Source organism: Ambystoma mexicanum, chromosome 2q, assembly GCF_040938575.1.
Source record: "Ambystoma mexicanum isolate Mex_15411 chromosome 2q, UKY_AmexF1_1, whole genome shotgun sequence".
Classification (NCBI taxonomy): Eukaryota; Metazoa; Chordata; class Amphibia; order Caudata; family Ambystomatidae; genus Ambystoma; species Ambystoma mexicanum.
The window spans coordinates 74258440-74278609 of NC_090924.1; the positions used below are offsets into that span (position 1 = coordinate 74258440).

At 48.4% G+C, this 20170-nt stretch overlaps 1 protein-coding gene across 4 annotated transcripts in view; it reads right to left on the reverse strand.

The window, feature by feature from the left end:
* The window catches only part of ANKS3 (ankyrin repeat and sterile alpha motif domain containing 3), a 590125-nt gene that overhangs the window by 224140 nt on the left and 345815 nt on the right, over nt 1–20170 (reverse strand). For all 4 annotated transcript variants that reach the window (XM_069646876.1, XM_069646875.1, XM_069646877.1 and 1 more), the window contains one exon: nt 19001–19125. In XM_069646876.1, the coding sequence (XP_069502977.1) occupies nt 19001–19125 (125 nt within the window). The remainder of the gene's footprint in view (nt 1–19000; nt 19126–20170) is intronic.

Genomic DNA, 20170 nt, shown 5'->3' on the forward strand with positions numbered 1-20170 from the left:
CACTGCCTTGGAGGTCTACAGCTTCTCCAGACTCATCCGCCTTGCTGCCGAATAACCTCGAGCCGTCAAAGGCATGTTGAGCAGTCTGGCCTGCACATTCGGTGCAAACTGACTCTCAACCACGCAAACCTGCGCCGTACGGTGCTTGCAGCCATGGATCTGCTGATGCCGTCGGTTTCCAATCCTGATTGTAGACATTCTCCCCTCGCCTCCTTACCATCCTTAAATATATTCAGGAAGCCGTCCCTTTCCTCGCCTTCCAGAATGTGATCAGCCGACATGGCAACACAGTCCCACAGGGTATAAGAAAATCTAGCTAAGGTACATGTAACGTTAGTAGACTTAAAGGCCATGCCGCCTGTTGAAGACTTGCGAGCCCATGCATCAACTTTCTTGTCTCTATCTGGGGGGATAGAGGGATAGGCAGACTGTTTAGTTGAAGTAGCAGTCTGTACTAATAAACTCTCCCGTGTAGGATGTTTGGTGTGATAGTCTGGATCGCTGCTACTTCCTAGAGAAGTTCCTGTTCACAGCAGGCCCAGATTCTGGAGCTTCCCAATTGGCCACAACCTTCCTCTGAAGGACCTTGTGGAAGGGTAAGATCGGCCCTTCTGAGGTACCTGATCTAGGATGTCCGTCAGGTCATCCTGCTCATATGCCGGGGAAGCTCTACTCCACCCCATATACCCAGTCACTCTGTTCATCAGGTTTCTGTAGCATGAGTCGTCATGCTCTGATGGGTCAGGCCTGCCAAACTCCAACTCTGGAGAAGTATCAAGTCTGCTAGCAGACTGCAGGGAGTCACAGATCTTTCATCCTTGATTCTGGATCAATGTGCTCTTCAGGTTCATTTTTTGTGCCAAACTGCACCCCAAATGACGAAGTCACCTCATCAGAAGCACTTTCCTCTTCATATATGGGAGGACATTGACTTGAAAAAGTACTTTTCAGTACAGGCTTAAAGATGTTTTCATGAACCGGTATGGGCTTTGATGAAATCGAAGATTCCATCGACAGTGTCGAACACTGCTTCGAAAAAGGGGTAGATTTGCCAGGAATCACCCTAGACTTCGGTGTCGAAGCATTCAGCGTCGACACAATCGGCAAAGGTCTCAACGATTTAAACTTTTTGATGGTAATAGGGAAGGACTCGATACCTTTGACGCTTTTTCTTCAGGTCAAGATTCTCGACCAATAGCTGGCTTACTCGGCTTTGCCGAAGTAGCCTTTGACTTCCGAAGGAGCGACCGGGGCATGGCTCTTGCGCAATTCTTTTGAGGCGTCGAGGCTGCATTCCCAAAGCTCTGCATCATTTCCACTCTGAAAGCGTTCCATTTACATGGGGAATCTGACCTAGTCGGGCACCTGATAACCTCCACAGAGGAGTGAGAGGAAGAAGAGGGAGACCTATGACGTCTCTCGGCCTTGTTCGAAGACGAAGATTCCCTCCATCGGCTTCCCGACAGATACCTCTTCGGCCGCTTGCGCCGAGTGGAATCTCTAGATTCCCTGGATTTATTTTCACTCTTCGAAGAAGACTTCGAGGCTTCCTTCCCCACCGCCAGTTTACCTCTGCATTCCCAGAGAGCTTTTTTCATCATGGACTGACAGTTATCGACATTTCTGCACCGTAGTCGTAACATTTTGTAAATCGCGACTTTGGGGTTGAAGGTGTTGAAGATAATGACATCTTTTCGACAGAAAAACAAAGCGTGCCGTTAGTGCTCGAAGCGAAAGCTTTCAGGGAAAAAACAGAACTGAAGCCAACGGGCTTGGCACAAGCTATTTATACTACTGATGACGTTGACGCTTCATGGCGGCCCTCGAGGCACATTGATGCCACGACATTGTGCACAGCACCCTCCGCCGAGAATTTTTCTTTCCGAAGCAGCAAAGCTTGCGAGATACGAATATCAAAGTTGAGGAATACGTGGGAGGACACAATCCATTTGAAGAGGGATATTAAGTAACCCCTTGGCACTCCACATAAGGTGGTGTGTGCCAATCTCTCAGACTATAAGGTTTTTAGGAGAGATGACAATGCATTACTTACCGTAAAAGCATTTCTGATGGTTGTATCTGCTTAGATTCACATGCTGTGCATAGTCCGACATCCAGTGGTCACTGCAGAGTATTGCATTTTGTTTTTCGTAGTCGAAAAGGGGACGTTGACAAGGTGTGTCTGTAATGCTATCCCTATAGTGACGTGCGGTGTACCCAAAATCCCTCACGCGTCGAGGTCCCTCTGTATTTTGTCTGGCCTGAGGGAGCCTTCTAGACGTGAGTGAGTACAGAAAAGAGATATAAAAAGATGTCCATGTTCCTTCCATCCGAGCGGGGAGGAAGGGTGGGCGCATGTGAATCTAAGCAAATACAACCATCAGAAATGCTTTTACGGTAAGTAATGCATTGTCTTCTGATGTTTGTTAATCTGCTTAGAATCACATGCTGTGCATAGACTAGCGAGCAGTATCCGGAGTTGGAGGTGGGTTGTTTGAAGGAACAGTAGAGAAAAGATGTCTTAATACTGCTTGTCCCACCTGGGAATCAGAACTAAAGTGGGCATCTAGACAGTAGTGTTTTGTAAAGGTGTGTACAGAACTCCAGGTTGCCGCTTTGCAAATGGACTCAAGGGGAACATTTGCAATGAATACTATGGATGCCCCAGTGCCTCGAGTAGAGTGCTCTTGGCTTGAAGGGTAGTTCTCTTTTAGCAAGAGTGTAACAGAGAGTGATGCATTGAACAATCCATCTAGATATAGTGGACTTTGAGACTGCATCTCCTTCTCTTCGTGCTGCCACCGAGACAAAGAACTGATTAGTCTTTCTCAGTGGTCTAGTTCTTTCCATGTAAAACATGACAGCTCTGCACACATCAAGTGTATGCAGGCTTTTTTCTCCCAAATTTGAAGGGTTTTGAAAGAATGTTGGTAGTTTTATTGACTGGTTGACATGGAATTTCGAGATGAATTTCGGTGCAAACCTCGGGTGTGTGCGTAGAACCACCTTATCTTTGTGAACCGTTACAAAGGGGTCTAGAACAGAAGAACAAGTTACTTCTTACCTTGTAACGTTCTTTCGACGGGATGTTCCTCCGACGTATTCCTCATCTTAGATATCTCCTTCCAGCTCTGCTGGCCTCAGAAAACTTTTTCTCTCTAGAGGGCGCTGAGCGTCGACGTCCTTCGAGTCGATGTCCCTCGACAGCCGCCGTATCGACGCCAACGTCATCCTGGCTATAAAGGCCGCGCGCAGCGCCCGTTGCTCAGTTCCGTTTTGTAGCCCACAATAATGCTTTCTGGACTAAACTAATCACCCTGAAGGAGCGTAAGCTGCAACAACAAGGGAAGTAGAACTGCGGGGATGGATGGGAGGGTCGATGAGGAATACGTCGGAGGAACATCCCGTCGAAAGAACGTTACAAGGTAAGAAGTAACTTGTTCTTCGAAGGGATTGTGTCCTCCGACGTATTCCTCATCTTAGATATGCTCCCATAGCAGTATTCTATTATTGGAGGTGGGAGTACTGACTTCATGCTGTCTTCTATTGATGAATAGAATGCAGTACAGCCCTTCCAAACCTAGTCTCTTGACTGGAGGAGGAATCCAAATTGTAAAATCGTGTAAAGGTATGGACAGACGACCATGTAGCGGCCGCACAGATGTCTTTAACCGGCACACCTCTTTTGAGGGCCGATGAAGCTGCAATACCTCTGGTCGAATGAGCCCTAAGGTTTTGAGGGGGCTATTTTCCTGCCAATTTATAACATTCCAGAATGGCTAGAATGATCCATCTGGAAATGGTCTGCTTAGTTATTGGTAACCCCAGCTTGTGACCTGTGTAACCTACAAACAGCTGGTCTGCCTGTCTTATCCTGGCTAGTCTACTGATGTAAAAACTTAAAACCCTTCTAGGGTCTAGCCTGTTTAACCTCTCTTCCTCTTTCCCCGGGTGAGGAGGAGGATAGAAAGATGGTAGGGTAATCTTCTGAGTGATATGGAATTCAGAAACCACCTTTGGGAGGAAATTAGGCTTCACTTGCAGGACAACTTTGTCTTTGTGAAAGATACTGTGAGGGGGTTTACAAGAAAGAGCTTGTAATTCGCTCACCCTTCTAGCAGATGTAAGTGCTATTAATAAAACAGTTTTAAGGGTAAGGAATCTTAACGAACAAGAATGGAGTGGTTCGAAAGGTGTGCCCATCAGGAAAGTTAGGACTAAGTTTAAATCCCATAGGGGAACTTGGAATGGTCTTGGGGGATAAACATTGGTTAACCCCTTAAGAAATTGTATTACCAAGGGTAACTTGAAATAGGATGGTTCTTCCGCAGTGCGCTTAAAGATGGATAGCGCTGCGAGATAGCCCTTAATGGTGCCAACTTGAAGGCCTGAATTTGCCAAATATAGTAGGAAGGACAAAACCATTGGTGTACCACATGAAAAAGGGTCGATATTCTGTTCTCTACACCAGCTGCAAAATCTGTTCCAACGGCAGCGGTATAAAGACTTTGTTGCTGGCCTCCTTGCCGAAAGCAACACCTCCATAACATCATCAGGGAGGTCCCAATCCTTGTACCTCAGCCTTTCAGAAGCCAAGCATGAAGGTTGAGGGTTTTGATGTCTGGATGGAGAACCTGACCTCCCATCTGTGAGAGTAGGTTCTCTCTGAGTGGAAGTCGAATTGGAGGGCAGATGGACAAGTCTAGAAGGTCTGGGTACCACGTTCTCCTGGCCCAATCCGGGGCAATTAAGATCATGGTTCTCCGGAATCTTCTCAACCTCCTGATCATTTGAGGAATGACAGGGACCGGTGGGAACGCGTACAGAAGCGGAAACTCCCAGTCCACTATGAACGCGTCCCCCAGAGCTCCTCTCTGGGGAAATTCCCTTGAGCAGAACAGATCGCACTTCTTGTTGAGGCTGGTGGCGAACAGATCTACCTGAGGGGTTCCCCAAAGAAGATCTCTTGAAGGACTTCCTGAGCTAGCTCCCACTCGTGGGAGACTGTGCTCTGCCTGCTCAGAGCGTCCGCTGTCTAGTTCTTCTCTCCGGCTAGGTGAACTGCCGATAGAGAGATTCCTTCTTGGATTGCCCAAAACCAGAGCTGCATCGCCTCTCTGCACAGGGGTAATGATCCTACGCCTCCTCTTTTGTTGAGGTAATGCATGGCCACCGTGTTGTCCGTCATTATCAGGACGTTTTTCCCTTGTACAGCTGGCAGGAACGCCTTCAGCGCAAGTCTGATGGCTCTCAGCTCTAACAGGTTGATATGTAGTCTGGACTCCGATGGAGACCAACGACCGCTGATGGTCAAGTCGTTGGCGTGGGCTCCCCACCCCGTGAGTGAGGCATCCGTGACTACTGTTATCTCCGGCCAGGGTTGCTAAAACTGTTCTCCTTTCAGAATGTTCTCCTGACAGGCCCACCACTGAAGGTCTCAAGCTACTCTGTCGGGAACCTGAAGAAGATCTGTCATTCTCCCTGAGAATTGTGACCACTGAGTCCTCAGTGCCCACTGGAGGGATCTCATTCTCAGGCGAGCCTCTGGCACTAGGAAAATGCAGGATGCCATGAGGCCTAGCAACCTCAAAAAGTCGAAGGCTGGGAGATGTTGGGCATGTTGGAACTTGGTAACCATCTGTAGAATATCTTGAGCCCTCACCTCTGGTGGCGAGGCTTTTCCCAGGGAAGTGTCCAGGATCGCTCCTATGAACTGGAGTCTCTGCGATGGTATCATTTGTGACTTCTTTAAATTGAGGGAGAAGCCAAGTCTGTGAAGGGAGTGGCACACGTGATTTAGCTGGATCTGAGCTTGTTCCGAAGAAACAGCCCTGATCAACCAATCGTCCAGGTAGGGGTAGACGTGAATCCCTTCCCTCCTTAGACTTGCCGCCACTACCGACATTAACTTGGTGAAGACCCTCGGGGCGGAGGTCAGCCCAAATGACAGCACTCGAAATTGATAGTGAGAGTTGCCAATTGCGAACCTCAGGTATTTCCTGTGTTTGAGATGGATAGGCACATGGAAATAAGCGTCCTGAAGGTCCAGAGATACCAACCAGTCCTGGAACTGAAGGGCCTGGAGGATCTGAGAAAGAGTGACCATCTTGAATTTGTCTTTCCTGAGGAATTTGTTCAATTCTCGCAAGTCCAAGATGGGTCTCAGTCCTCCATCTTTCTTTGGAATGAGAAAGTAAGGGGAGTACCAGCCCTTGTTCCTCTCCGCTACAGCTACCGGTTCTATGGCACCTTTCTCTAGCCGGTCTAAAATTTCCTGCAAGAGGAGCGGATCTGGAGCTTTCTGAGAGCTGATCCCCGGTGGATGACTCTGAGGTATACGTAGGAAAGGTAGGCAGTAACCTTGGGCAACTGTTTCCAATGCCCAAGCATCTGACGTGATAGCCTGCCATACCGCCAGATGTTGAGTCAACCTGCCTCCTACAGGTGTCCTGTGAGGGAAGTCCTCAGAGTGGTTTTGGGGCGGCTGATGCAGATGCCGATGGTAAAGAGGCACCTGCTGTTGCTGCGGCTTTTGAATATCTACCTCGTCCACCTTGGGTAGATCTTCTTTGTCCCCTTTGAGCCGGTCGACCTCTACCTCTTCCGAATGCGGAGTAGAAGCGAAAGGACTTGCCCCTCGCAGAGGTTCCTGTGGGACGAAAAGGTGTCTGACGGATTGCAGCTCCTAGGGATTTTGCTGCTGCTTTTGAAGTTTGCAGTTTCTCTAAACTGTCATCCGCCTTTTTCCCAAACAAAGAAGAGCCATCGAATGACATGTTCAAGAGCCTGGCTTGCACATCTGGGGCAAAACCAGACTTTCTCAACCAAGCAAATCTCCTGGTTGTTGTACTTGCCGCCATTGCTCTGCTGATACTGTCAGCCGAATCAATGAACGTCTGGAGGGATTCGCACATAGCGTCTTTACCGTCGTGTATAATATTCAGGAACGCATCCCTTTCTTCTCCCTCCGGGATGCAGTCAGCCGCTGTAGAAGCACACTCCCAAAGTGTATGGCTGAATCTAGCAAGGGTGCAAGTAGCATTAACAGATTTTAACGCCATGCTACATGCCGAAAAGAATTTCTTTGCCATAGCATCATATTTTTTATCGTCCCTGTCCTGTGGGACGGTAGGATAAGCCGTCTTGACATCGGTAGAGGATGCTGCCTGTACCACCAGACTTTCCGGGGATGGGTGTTTAGACAAAAACTCCGGGTCTGTAGAGGATACCCTGTACTTTGTAGACAGTTTTTTATTTACTGCTGGTACGACATCTGGGGTTTCCCAGTTTGTCATGATCTTCCTCTGAAGAGCTTTATGAAAAGACACCACAGGATCCTCCTGTGGGCCTTTGTCAAGAATATCCGTGAGGTCATCTTGTTGGAAAGATTGTGAAGGTGCAGACCACCCCATAAACTCTGTGGATCCTGGCCATTAAGGCTCTATAGGGGGTTTCAGCATGCTCCCCCGGGTCTGGCCTAGCAAACTCCACCTCTAACCCACTTGCCTCATGTAAGGAATCATGAAGATCCTTTAACCTGCGTTCTTCAGAGGAAAATTCCTCTCTAATTGGGGTTTTAGGTCCCTGCAACTCAAATGTGTCTTCCTGTTCAGACAATTCACCCTCTTCCAATATTGAGGACATAGTTCTCAATTGTTCTGAACTCATAAAGGGTGTAAACCCCATTTCCAAGGCAGAGGGTGCCGAACTTGTCATAATCGGCCTCGAAAACGTCGATGTCGTCGACGCCACGCTCGTGGCGTCGAAAACAAAGGCGGAGGCCTCGAAGACCTCGACAGAATTGGGATTCTACTCGACAATCTCGAAGCCATCGACGTCGAGGACCTGGGGATAGACACTGGGTGTGTCGTAACCGTGACTTTTCTTGGCGTCGACACCGGTGTCGAAGCTGGCGTCGAGTCGACAGACTCGTGTGTCGAAGGTCCCTTCGACAACGGCGTCAAAGACATCGACCTCGACGGAACTTTCGTCGACGGCGTCGACGGAACCTTCGAGGAAGGTTTGGAGGTCATAGTCCTGCTCGAGGGTTCGTGACGCGCTCGAGAGGTTTCCTTCGCCGGGTACTGCGACTCGCTGCGTTTTTGACCTTTGGGTCTTTCGACCAGGGCATCGCTCTCGGCAGTCTTCGAGGGGGTCGAGGCTGCTTTCTCGAAGACGCTCATCATATTTTTGCGGAATTCCTCCCATTCAGCCCGGGAACTATGTTTCGTGGGGCACGGGATTCTCTTTGGCGAAACAGAGGAAGAGGAAGACGGAGAAGGGGATCTTCGACGTCTCCTCTTCGAGTGCTTCGATCTCGAGGAGTGATGAGACCCACTCCGAGATCTGGAGCGCGAATGGTGACGAGGAGACGAATGTCTCGACTTCGTCGACGAAAAAGAAGCTTTTAAAGTCTTACCTTTCTCCAGCTTCCCCCTACGCTCCTTCAGGGCCTAATGGAGGTGATAGCTATTAGGAAGGCGGTCTTAAGAGTGAGGTCTTTAAGAGTTGCCTTGTGCATGGGTTCAAAGGATGAGCCCATGAGCCTGGTAAGTACCACATTTAGGTCCCAGCCGGGAGCTGGGTTTGCTATCGGAGGGTGTATTCTCTTTACCCCCTCCATAAAGGCTTTAATAACTGGCACTTTCCACCATGACACTTTAAGTTGGGAAGTGGTGTATGCAGAAAGTGCCGATAGGTGGACTTTAATAGAATTGAATACTAGACCTGAGTCCAGTAAATGGGTCAGGTACAGAACAATTTGTGTGGGAGCGCAGTCAACAGGGTTGTTTCTTCCTCTACACCAGATGACAAATCTCTTCAATTTACTAGAATAACAGTGACGAGTGTTAGGCTTTCTAGCCTCCCTGAGGATGTCCATGCATCTCTGCGGGAGTTGTAAATGTCCAAATTCTATGATCTCAGGAGCCAGGCTTCTAAATTCATGGTCTGAGGGCATGGATGCAGTGTCCTGCCCTTGTCCTGTGACAGCATGTTGTACGGGCAGGGAAGTTTCACTGGAGGAGATAGAGACATCTCCATCAGGTGAGCGAACCATGGCTGCCGGGCCCACATAGGGGCCACTAATATCATGGTAACTTGTTCCTGGTGCATCTTGTGCACAATCTTGTTAAGAAGGGGAGTCGGGGGGGGAAAAGCGTAAACAAATTTCCCTGACCATGGAATCGATAGACCGTTCCCCTTGGATTGGTTCTGGGGGTACCTGGAGGCGTAACCTTGGCATTGTGAGTTCTCCAGAGTTGCGAACAGGTCTATTTCTGAGAATCTCCATTGTGTGAAAACATCGAAGACGATGTCTTCGTGTAAACTCCATTCGTACTCTGAGGGCAGAGGGAAGTCTCTGCTTAGTTCGTCTGCTAGCAGATTGAGTTCCCCTGGTTCATGTTGTGACAGTAGGAACATGTGTTTGAGAGCCCACTTCCAGATGTTCTGGGACAGCTTGGACAGTCCTGGAGAGTGAGTGCCCCCTTGTTTGTTGAGGTAGTACATGGCTGTGGTGCTGTCCGTGAGGACCATCACTGTCTTCCCTTGTAGGTGTGCCTGGAAGGCTTTTAGTGCCTTGAACACAGCCAGTAGCTCCAGTAAGTTTATGTGCTTGGATGCTACGCTCGGAGTCCAAACTCTGTGAGCAGTCTGATGGGATAGGTGAGCCCCACATCCTGTGAGGGATGCGTCTGTGGTTAGAGTGGCTTCCACTGCGGGGGTGGCGAATGGTTTTCCCATTACCAGGTTTTCCTTCGACCACCACCGTAGCGAGAGAACCAAGGCCTGCGAGACCACCACTAGATCGTCCCATTGTCCGCTGGCCTGACACCAATGGCTGTTGAGCCACTCTTGCATTGGGCGCAGGCGCGCGTGGGGTACCAAATAAATACATGAAGCCATCATTCCTAGCAAGCGCATTGCTTTGCGTACCGTCACCTCTCGACCTGCCACATATTGAGGGATCTGAAACAGCATGTTTTGGACCCTCTCGTTGGAGGGGAAGACGAAGCCGTCCTTTGTTCGAATTAGAGCCCCTAGGAATTGTTTGACTTGGCTGGGGTCTAGGCTGGACTTCTTCTCGTTGATGGAGAAGCCCAGTTGGAACAAAAGGTCTACAGTCTTTTGGGTATTTGAGAAGCAAGTTTCGTAAGAATCCCCTGTTATGAGCCAATCATCGAGGTAAGGGTATACTGGGATGGATAACTGGCGCAGGTGGGCCACTGCCACTACTTTCGTGACTACCCTCGGTGCTGATGCTATCCCGAAGGGTAGCACTCCGAACTGGTAGTGTTTGCCCTCTATCATGAACCCGAGGTATTTTCTGTGCGCTGGCAACATTAAAATATGAAAGTATGCATCTTCCATGTCCAGTGTTGTCATGTAATCTCCTTGTGATTACAGGGGGATCACTTCCTGTAAGGTCACCATATGAAACTTTTGAGGTTTGACAAATTTGTTCGTTGGGTGCAGATCTAAAACAGGGCGCATGGTTAAGTCCTTTTTGGGTACAAGGAAGTACACTGAATAAATACCTTCCGTTACCTGAGATAGAGGCACAACCTCTATGGCTCCTTTTTCCAGTAGCTGGTCCACTTCTTGTAGAAGGATGGCGAGGTGTTCTGGTATCATGCGTCGTCCCCTTGGGGGTCTGTACGTTGGGGAACTGTTGAATTCTATACAGTAGCTGCGGACTATGGTTGATAGTACCCAGCGGTCTGATGTTATTCCCTCCCATGCTGGAAGAAAGGATGTTAACCGGCCCCCGACCGGCGATGCATGGGAGGGGACCCGAATCTTTGAGTCATTTGGTGTTGGTGGCTTGGGAACCTCTAGGGGTGGAACCCCGACCTCTCCCTTTGCCACGGCGTTGTCCTCTCTGGTTGTATTGCCCACTGGTGCCTTGGTTAGAGGACCAGTTGTTTGCAGATTATTTCTGCTGCCGTTGGCCTCGAAAAAAGTGCCTATTGCCATAGCCACGTTTGTTAGGAGGCCTAGAAATCTGGTCTAGGGTTTTGATGGTTAGTTTGCAAAGGTAGCGGGCACCCCTCTCTCGACAGAACAAGGCCTGATAACCTGTTCAGTGGTTATTAACCACTTGAGAGTTCGCAGCCACTGCTTTTACTCACTGTGCCTTTCACAGATGGGAAATAACCATTTGCATATCAGTCTTTGTCCTGCCCAGGGGCAGTCCAGCACCAAAATGCAATGGCAATTCCAACCTGAACGAGAGTACCACCAGCAACCCCATACACGTGTTTCACCCTTGTTGGGGATCATCAGTGAGGTGAAGCTGATGCCTCTCTAAGCACAGTGAGTGGGAGACCACGTCTGGTTGCCCCCAGGAGAGCTAGGGTTACCAATCCCAGGTTCCTTGAAGTTTAGTTTGCAAAGGTAGCGGGCGCCCCTCTCTCGACAGGGTTTTGATGGTGTCAAACTTTCTTTGCCGTTTCTAGTGCCTCATCAACCGCCTTTCCAAAGAGGTTGGCATCTTCTGTAGGCCTGTTGATTAGAGATGCTTGTGTTTCAGGTTTAAACCCCGAATTACGCAGCCAGACATGGCGTTTGAGGAGTATTCCTTGGACTAGGGAACGGCCAGCCGTTTCTGCAGCATCCAGAGTCTTTTTCACAATGCTTTGGTTGACTAGGGTCCCTTCAGTAATCGTGGCCAGAAGCCGTGTGCGTAGGGGTTCAGGTACCTCCTCGGCGTCCTTACGTAGCTTGCTCCATTGTGCATCTGCGTAACTTGCTAGCAAGGAGTTCTTGTTTGCAATCCTTGCGGAAAAAGCAGCGGAGGCTGTGATCCTCTTCCCCAGGGCATACAATTTGTTACCCTCTTTATCTAGTGGTGCTTCGCTGGTAGACAGCGGGACCCCTGCTCTTTTCCTTGATTTTGTCACCACTAGGGAGTCTGGTACAGAGTGGCCCCTGACGTACAACGGGTCTGAAGGAGAGGGACTGAATAGTTTTTCTATCCTCGGGTTGACCCCTCTCACCAATGCGGGTGTAGTTAGTGAAGGGATAATTTGTCTCCTTACTGAGGCGAGGAGGGGAATGGTTTGGCTGACAGGGGGTTTCTCCTCGATTACCTTCTCCACAAAGTCAATGTCAGGAGAAATCTTCTCAGTGTCGATTTCGAAATGCGCTGCTGCCTTGCGTAGTAGTGCATTAAATGTAGGTTGATCGTCTATAGGTGACGTGTTTCTATTAGGTGAGTCCTCGGGAGGGGACAGGTTTAGTGCATCAGGGTCCGAAAACGCTGAAGGGAACTGCCAGGGCTGCGAAGCACCTTGCTCTGGGTCTTCTCCGAAGCCCCCTGCCCCCCCCCCCACCTATCTGGATTATCTTCAAAACCCTCCTCTAGGTTTTGTTCCTCTTCGTTGCCTAAAAATTCGTCCTCCTCCTGAAAGTGGGGGTCCGCTTCAGTGAGGTCATATAAATCTACATCCACTTGGGAGGGTTTAAAGAGCCTAGGGAATTTAGCCCTGGGGTCCACCTGAGGTCCCTCTCTTCCTCTCTTGCCCTTTTGGGTGGTGGTAGGTTTTGAGTCTCCATAAACCTCTCCATCTTCTCCATACAGAACTGGAGTCTCTCCAGGGCCTCATGAGGAAAGAAAGGTCTCCGTCGCCATCTGAAAAGCCTTCTGGCAGGCTAGGAGTCCCTTTAGATGAAGGGGGCAGTTCCTGCTTTCCTTCCGGCCTTTTCGGCGTTTCTCTAGCCTTCTGAGCGGTATTCGGCGTATCTTTCGCCGTCCGCCTCTGGCTATCGGCGGAAACGATCCTTGCCAGGCTCTCGACGACTAATCTGTCTGTGGAGGGCTCTGGTATTGACGTTACGGGTGTCACGTGTTCTACGGCGACGGGCGCTCTCAGACAGAGCGCTTCTGGGGGAAGCCCAGTCGCTGGTCGTGTCTGCGGTTGCAAGGGGGGCTTAAGACTCTTACGGTCTGAGAAGGACGCCGGTGGAACCTGCGTCTCCGTTGGCGCTGATGGTTTCTTCGTCTTCGACAAAGAGCCGTGTTTATGGGAGTGTTTTTTGTGTGCGTCAGTGTCGCCAGGGTGTTCATCCCCATAAGCAGGGCGTGATCCGAGCTTGTCGTGGCCGGAGACAGACGAGGAGCGCGAGAGAGGTCTTAGAGAGGTCTACGACTTCCGAAACGGATGTCGGGTTATCAAATTCCTCGTCACTTTCTGCGGCGGATGAGGAATCTGACCTCGACATGGCATAGGCCGCCCACCTTTTGACCCTGCGGTCCTTTAAAGTCTTAGGGTTAAGAAGCTGACAAGCCGCGCAGCCGTCTTCATTGTGGTTCAGGGGCAAGCAACGGTTACACCGTTTATGCTCGTCTTTCCAGGTGAACTTGCCCTTGCAACGCGGGCAAAACCTAAAGGGTGTCCTCTCCATAGCTGAGGAAATATTTCACTGTGATAACAACCCTGAGGGAAAGGGCGGGGAAAAGGAAAGGCATTCTCAGAGAGAAACAAGAAATGTCCCACGACCCCACTCTCCCTACTGTCTTTTGGCCGGCGAGGCCAGGCCACGTGTTCGGCAGCGCCGAAGGATCTCCTCCGTCTCGTTCCCAACGTCGAAGTTCTTACTCGGCGGAGAACAGCTTTGCAGCTACGTCGAGGGAGGGATCTTACGTAAATAGATATTAATAAATAACGACCAAAGGTCGTGTAAATTAATTTGCAATGTCTCTCGAGGAGCTCCGCGTAAAGGCGACCAATATCTGGGCGGAAAAAACAATCTCAGGGACCTCGACGCGTGAGGGATTGTGGGTACACCGCACGTCACTATAGGGATAGTGTTACAGACACGCCTTGTCGACGTCCCCTTTTCGACTACGAAAAACAAAATGCAATACTCCACAGTGACCACTGGATGTCGGACTATGCACAGCATGTGATTCTAAGCAGATTAACAAACATCAGAAAATAACTAAGAACTGTAGTTACTCTAGGATATAGGAAAGCCTCTCAAAGGAGGATGCTAACGGTCCCCAGCAACACTGCCCATAAGGAGCTGTGTGCTGCAATAGTAAAAGTACAGATGCCTTTATGAGTTTTGGACGAAAATAGACTAGGATAGTTACAATAGAAAGAAAAGAGTTCCGAAAGGCACAGCCCGTAAGAATGAATGAGTGGACAAAGGCTCCACTCATTCAGGAATTCAGAAAAAGGTCTGGATGTCCACCAAAAAGTGCAGGGGGTCTCACTGGGAGAGGGGATGAAGCATGAAAATGATAAATCTCCCTAACATCGGGGTGACTGCCCTGGTAAGTGAAGATGTAGAAAGGCATGGGCTAATCCTCTTTTCAATAGATTGCAGCAAGGGAATGGCCTGGCTGACAGCCTTCGTCTCGTTAACAATATCTTCCACGAAGTCAGTACTATCAACTACGGTTTCTTCAGTGTGGATGTGGAAATGGTGAGCAGTCCTCATTAAGTAAGTCGTACAACTGATCATCAATAGGTCTTGACTAGAGGCATCTTGGTCTGCATACAATATGTCCTGATCTGCCCGATTATCCCCTTGTAAGGAGACATGGGAGGTGTCCATGCTGTATGTGTGGATGTATGTGTGGGCGAAGCACGATGCCATGGCTGATCTGACTCAAAGGGTTGAGACATCTCTAGGTCTAATATTTTTCAGACGAATGGGGACTGTAGTCATATAGTCAATAAAAGAGACTTTGTCCACCGTTTCAAAGCGTTCTTTTGTCTCAGTTCTAGGTGTTTCGGCTAAGGGGAGCACAATGGCCTCTGGGTCTTCCCTTGGTCTTTTGTTCCTGTGAAGGGATTGTGAGAGAGGGAATGGGCCTCAATAGTGTTGTACCTCTTCAGGGGCAGCAGGACTGTGAGGTTTATGGCCATGTGACTTTGATGTTTCTCCGTAAAAACATGACTCGTAGCCTTGTCCTCTTGGCAATAAGAACCCAACCTTTGGTACAAGTCTGTACTACACAAGTTGGTAGAGTGACTGAGCAGCCACGCTCATCTCAAGAGGGGTCAATGTACGCTGTATGGTTGCAACAGCTTTTCAGTGACAAGTAGCGAAATAACACTTACACTCAAGGTTTCTTGATGAAACAATTATTTAACCATCAGTTTTAGAATAAGCCTTCTTTAGCAGGGAGCAAATATGTAACACTTAAATATACTTCAAAAAGACACACTCGGTTTCAGTAAATCAGTAGATACCCTTTGGGGATGGCACACAGACACTTCCTACACTTTGAGGTGGCTTCAATAGTTAGGACACTGTGGACATTGATATATCACTGGTACATTTAAAGCAATAATGAGTTTGGTGTCAAAAAGGAAAATAGGTTAGGGGAGGAAACAATGGTTATCAAGTTCCTCAAACAGGTAAACACTTTTGAGCCCCCCAATGCAATGTAGATGAACCCCTTCCCAGCTATGCAAGTAAAGAATGTATGACTTTTTGGAGAGATAGTTAAAACACCAAGTCAGAGGTTAGAAGAGTCTTCAGGAGCCAGGACAGCCAATGTTACTTGAGCAAAGTCTAGGGGAGCTGAGGCACTTCTTGAAGGTAAGTAAAAAGTCTTGCACAATGTTAGAGAGTTTTGTAGAAAAAAGAAATCACTGTTGGGCCACAAGCAGGGAGACTTGTGAAAAGCAAAGCTGCAAGCAACTCTGCAAAAGACAGCAAATGAAAGTCTCAACTGAGAGCAAGCAAGGTATACAGTACCTTCGGTCTGAAGAAATTGGTTCCAGCTGGCTTCTGTACCTGTTGTAGTAGGGCAGATCCTGTTTCCTGGGCCTCAGTCGTAGGGACAAGAGGGAGGACGTCTGGGGACTCCTACACTACGATTCGAAGGTCAGCAGCAGCAATGGGCAAAGTTCAGATCAGCTGCACTTCGCGGTTTCAACTTCACGTAAATAGCGCCACAAATAGTTCTAGGACAACTTGTGGACTTTCCTTGCTTCTGGAGTCTAGCCCTCTGTTGAGGTGGCTCGGGCTTGGTCAGCCCTGCTTCAACAGAGTCCGGAGGAACTTCCTGGAGCTCGGGTCCGGCTTAAAAATGATGCACTCTATTCTGGTGTTCATGGCCCTGGCACTGAGTTCCTGCAGCAGCAACGGAAGTACAGAGGGCAAAGAGGATTCCCAGATGAGTTTGTCTTGGGGTTGATTGGTCCCATGAACCCAAGGGGAGAAGTCCTTTGCAGAGCTTCTCTAGTCAATGTGAATTCGGAGCTTCAGCAATGCAGCAGGGCTTCAAACGAACAGTGCAAGGAGTTGCAGCAAGCTTCTCTTCCAAGTTCTTCTTCGGATTCCTTCGTCCAGTGGTCGACTGCCTTCCTTGCAAAAGACCTTGCCTTTTATGCAAGTCTCTCCCATTAATTCCCAGGCTAGCTGTCACTTGCACAGCAGGGTGGCTGTCCAGCTGGCAATCACCTTTGGGTGCATTCCTGTCACCAGAGAGACTAAGCACAGGGAGTTTCAGGAACCTCACTTGCTTCCTGACCTGCCAGACACGCAGGAGCCAGAGGCAGGCTTCAGCAGTGAACCCCGCCAAAGACAAAACGAACAAAGGGACCAAACCTGGTTTGGCGTGCAGAGTAAACCTCAAAAAGGACCTTTACAACAAGAAATGACGAAAAAAGAAAACCGGGGCAATTTTGACAAAATGCACACCCATGGGTGCTATACTGGAGCTGCGAGCACAGCCCACGGTAAAAAACACACACTGGTAGGAAAAAGTAAAGCACTGCCACCAGCCATTAATTGTAGAAAGGTTAACATAAAATGTTACATGAGAAAGTAGACAAAGGGGATACTAAGTAACCCCTCCAGCACTCTATGGAAGATTGTGTGTGCTGGGTCTACAAAGATAAAAAGGTAAGTAAAGTCAATTTCACTTTACTGCTCTTGGAAACAGTAGTTTATCCAAGAGAAGGTATTTGAATCTTTGGGAAAATCTAAAAGTCTTCCCTGTGCCACTGCACGCCACTGCACTGGTGTTATGTGACATAATGTAAAAAGGTGATGCCTATGGAGTTTCTCAGACTCCCAAACTAAAAGGAACACACAGTTCAAATCAAATAAAAATGCATGAGAGAGTGGGAAAAGGTCTCACTCTTCAGGATAAAAATTAAAAGTCCTAAAGTCCAGCAAAAGAGCTGGGGGTCTCTAATGTAGAAGGGAATTAGCACATTTCTGAGAATTCTCCCCAATACTCTGACGGCCGTTTCCATGTGTCTGAATCATCCGTCGAGTGTGTTTTATGCACACCTATAGCCGCCGACGTTCTTTGCCTTGCAGTAAACACGGTTCCAGAACTGCAGCAGGCTTTTTCTGCATTAGGTCGGTAGGCCGCTAAGCACCTTCCGCCAGCATGCAGCCTTCTTTTGACGGTTCCATCGAAAAGCGGTCTTGCGATATGCATTTGGGCGTTCATTTGTGTCCTTGTCACCAGAGGCTCTCCCCATAGTAGCGCGCTGCAAGTGCCTTTCGGGGCTGGGGCCTGGTGCACATGAGCCTGATGGTTCCTTTTTGGCATCTTCGGCTTCGAGCCAGAGCTGCCCTGGCCTTCATGATCAGACTCAGACCGGTGGAGGTGTCTGACTCGGCCATCATAGCAGGTGCCACCCACCGCTTTGTTCGACGCACCTTTGAAAGTCCTAGGCTTAAAAAGCTTGCAGGAAGCCCAACAGGTCTCCTGGTGATCATGAGGAAGGCAGTGGTTACACACTCGAGTGTCGTTCACAGATATTTTCTGATGCAATTTGGACAGAATTTAAATGGAGTCCGCTCCATGGTGTGTGAAAATTCTAAGAGCAGCAAGACTGAAGCAGTAAATGTAATATTTGGAGGAATGCATTCTTTGTAAATGAGGAATCACCCCCCTGGCCCCACTCTCCCTACTGCTAGGCTGAAGCCTGTTGAAGCCCGTCGCCAGAACGATCAGCTATTTGGGCAGACGAGAAGGTCTTGCGTTGAGATGTTTGTCAATCATGAACCGTCAAACTACTGATAAAGTGATAACTCAGAAGTAGCATAGCTACAACACTCTGCAAGAACACATCTAACCACGATGGAGGAAATAAATAAATCTGAGGGACCTCAACGCGTGAGGGATCAGGGGTACAGGCGACATCACGCTAGCGATAAGATTACAAACAAACCCAGTAGACGTCCCTTTTTGAACTTGGAAAACTTCATGTGCAATACTCCACGCCTAACACTAGATGTCGATCTAGGTAAAGCATGGGATTCTAAGCAGATCTGCAAGCCTCAGAAATGTTTATTTTTGAGTGTTGTGCGATATCACCTGCTTCTTTCATTTCCTAGTGTGTGTTTTGGGTCTAAACAAATGTATTTTTGTATTTGCCTGTCTAAATTGAATTATTGTGTGCTTCACCCTTCACCCCCTGACCCACCTCATACTCTGAGAAAAGTCTTACCTGCTTCTCCATTGTCCAAATTATTGCGTTTTGGCTTACCTATCAGAGTTCCCATGTAACTAGGGTGGCCTCCTAAAATCTGTCCACCAGGCCAGATTCTAGAAATCCAGCTCAACACTAAGCACCCTTTGCACGCCCCACCTCATCCCACAGATGCACTAAAAAGAAAAGGGCCTCTAAGCTTCCCCAGTGAACAGCATTATGAAGGTTACATTAAAAGAAAGTGTGCTTGCGGCATACATTTGCCCAATCTGCATGAAGAAGCATAAGCACTTGTGGATGTTCTGTTGGCCTGTATGTTTTGCAAAGGTTTCAACTTTTCCGCCCCATAAGCCCCCACACACACAGGTAGAATGTTCTCAAGGTGTCAGCCTTTAAAAAAAAAAGATATTTGGAATGGATATCCCAAATAAAGCAGATGTTTATGTTTAACCAATGGGAAATTGTGATAACCAATCATCAATCCCTTTTTCCCCTTTATGAAAGTTTCCTATGGCTTACAGTGCAGCACATCATCAAAAATGAACTTTCTTAAAAATTCCATTTGTAAGTATGAGGGGACACACCTGATGCCTACTTCCTTCAGATCCGCCTCTGTCAGTGTGAGGAAGACACGGAGGTCCACGTCCTGTCCTTCCAGCACAGGTAGGTACTTTAAGCAGCCGATCTGGTCAAGAAATTCTGCCAGATTCTGCAAAGGGAGCAGCATACATAAAATAATGGTGAAAAGAGGCAACTGGGCATCCAAAAGCAGCCTTTTCACATGCAATTAGCAAACACATACAGGGCCCAAGTGCAAAACTTCAAACTATACCCCTAAGCCCCTTCTGTGCCTTGTTAGAGAGATCTTACCGTTGCATCTGATTTGAGCTACTTCAGCTGTGGATGTGACCTCAGTGAGGCCTCTCCCCGTAAGTGTATGTGGACACATACTTCAAAAATTGTGTGCAAGACATGAGAAGCCTTGGTAAAGGGAGGAGAGTATTACATTCACACTTACTAATTGCACCCATAGCTATCATATCTAGACAACGGAAGTGAAGAGTCCTGAGCATGGAAGTATTTAACATGCATTAAAGCCCCTCAGTGACCTGATCTGGCCACTGAAAAGCTTGTCTCACTTCTGAGAAAGTGGTCTTCACAGCCAAAGACTTAAAATGTGGGCAGCTGCTCATCAACAGTAGTGGCGCGCATTTCCTTTCCATCAAACGCGTGATCCAGCACCTTTTGCAGAGCCTCTGCCTGGTCCGTGATAGTGAGTCCTGTGAGGAGAGTCCTAACCTAGATTCCTCATAATCGAAGTTAGGACTAGGGAGTTGGGCAGGGGGAGAAGAGGTTCTCCTGTCCAGCAACAACTTCTCTGGGACCCATCTTCCGACTTCTGGACCTTCCATGCGGTCTCCTGTGGAGTTCCATGGGGATGATTGTTGCAGCATCTGCATCTGTGGGAGTAGAAATGCATTTACCTCCCTTCAGTGTGAATGTGCCTTGAACTTTTCCTATTATATCCTATGGAACTTTGAACCAACACTAGAACTCAAGCTACTTTTGGGCATTTACCTACTCCTTGACATTTTTCTGCATCCCCCAGGGGTTCGGTGATCTCCGAGACAGGATCCGCCATTTCAGTACCTACCTATGATTTTATACTCTTTTAAAGTCATCCCTTTCATTTCTGCACTGGAAAGTGTACTGGAAACATTGTATTTAGTAACAATGTGTAATTTCTGCCAGAA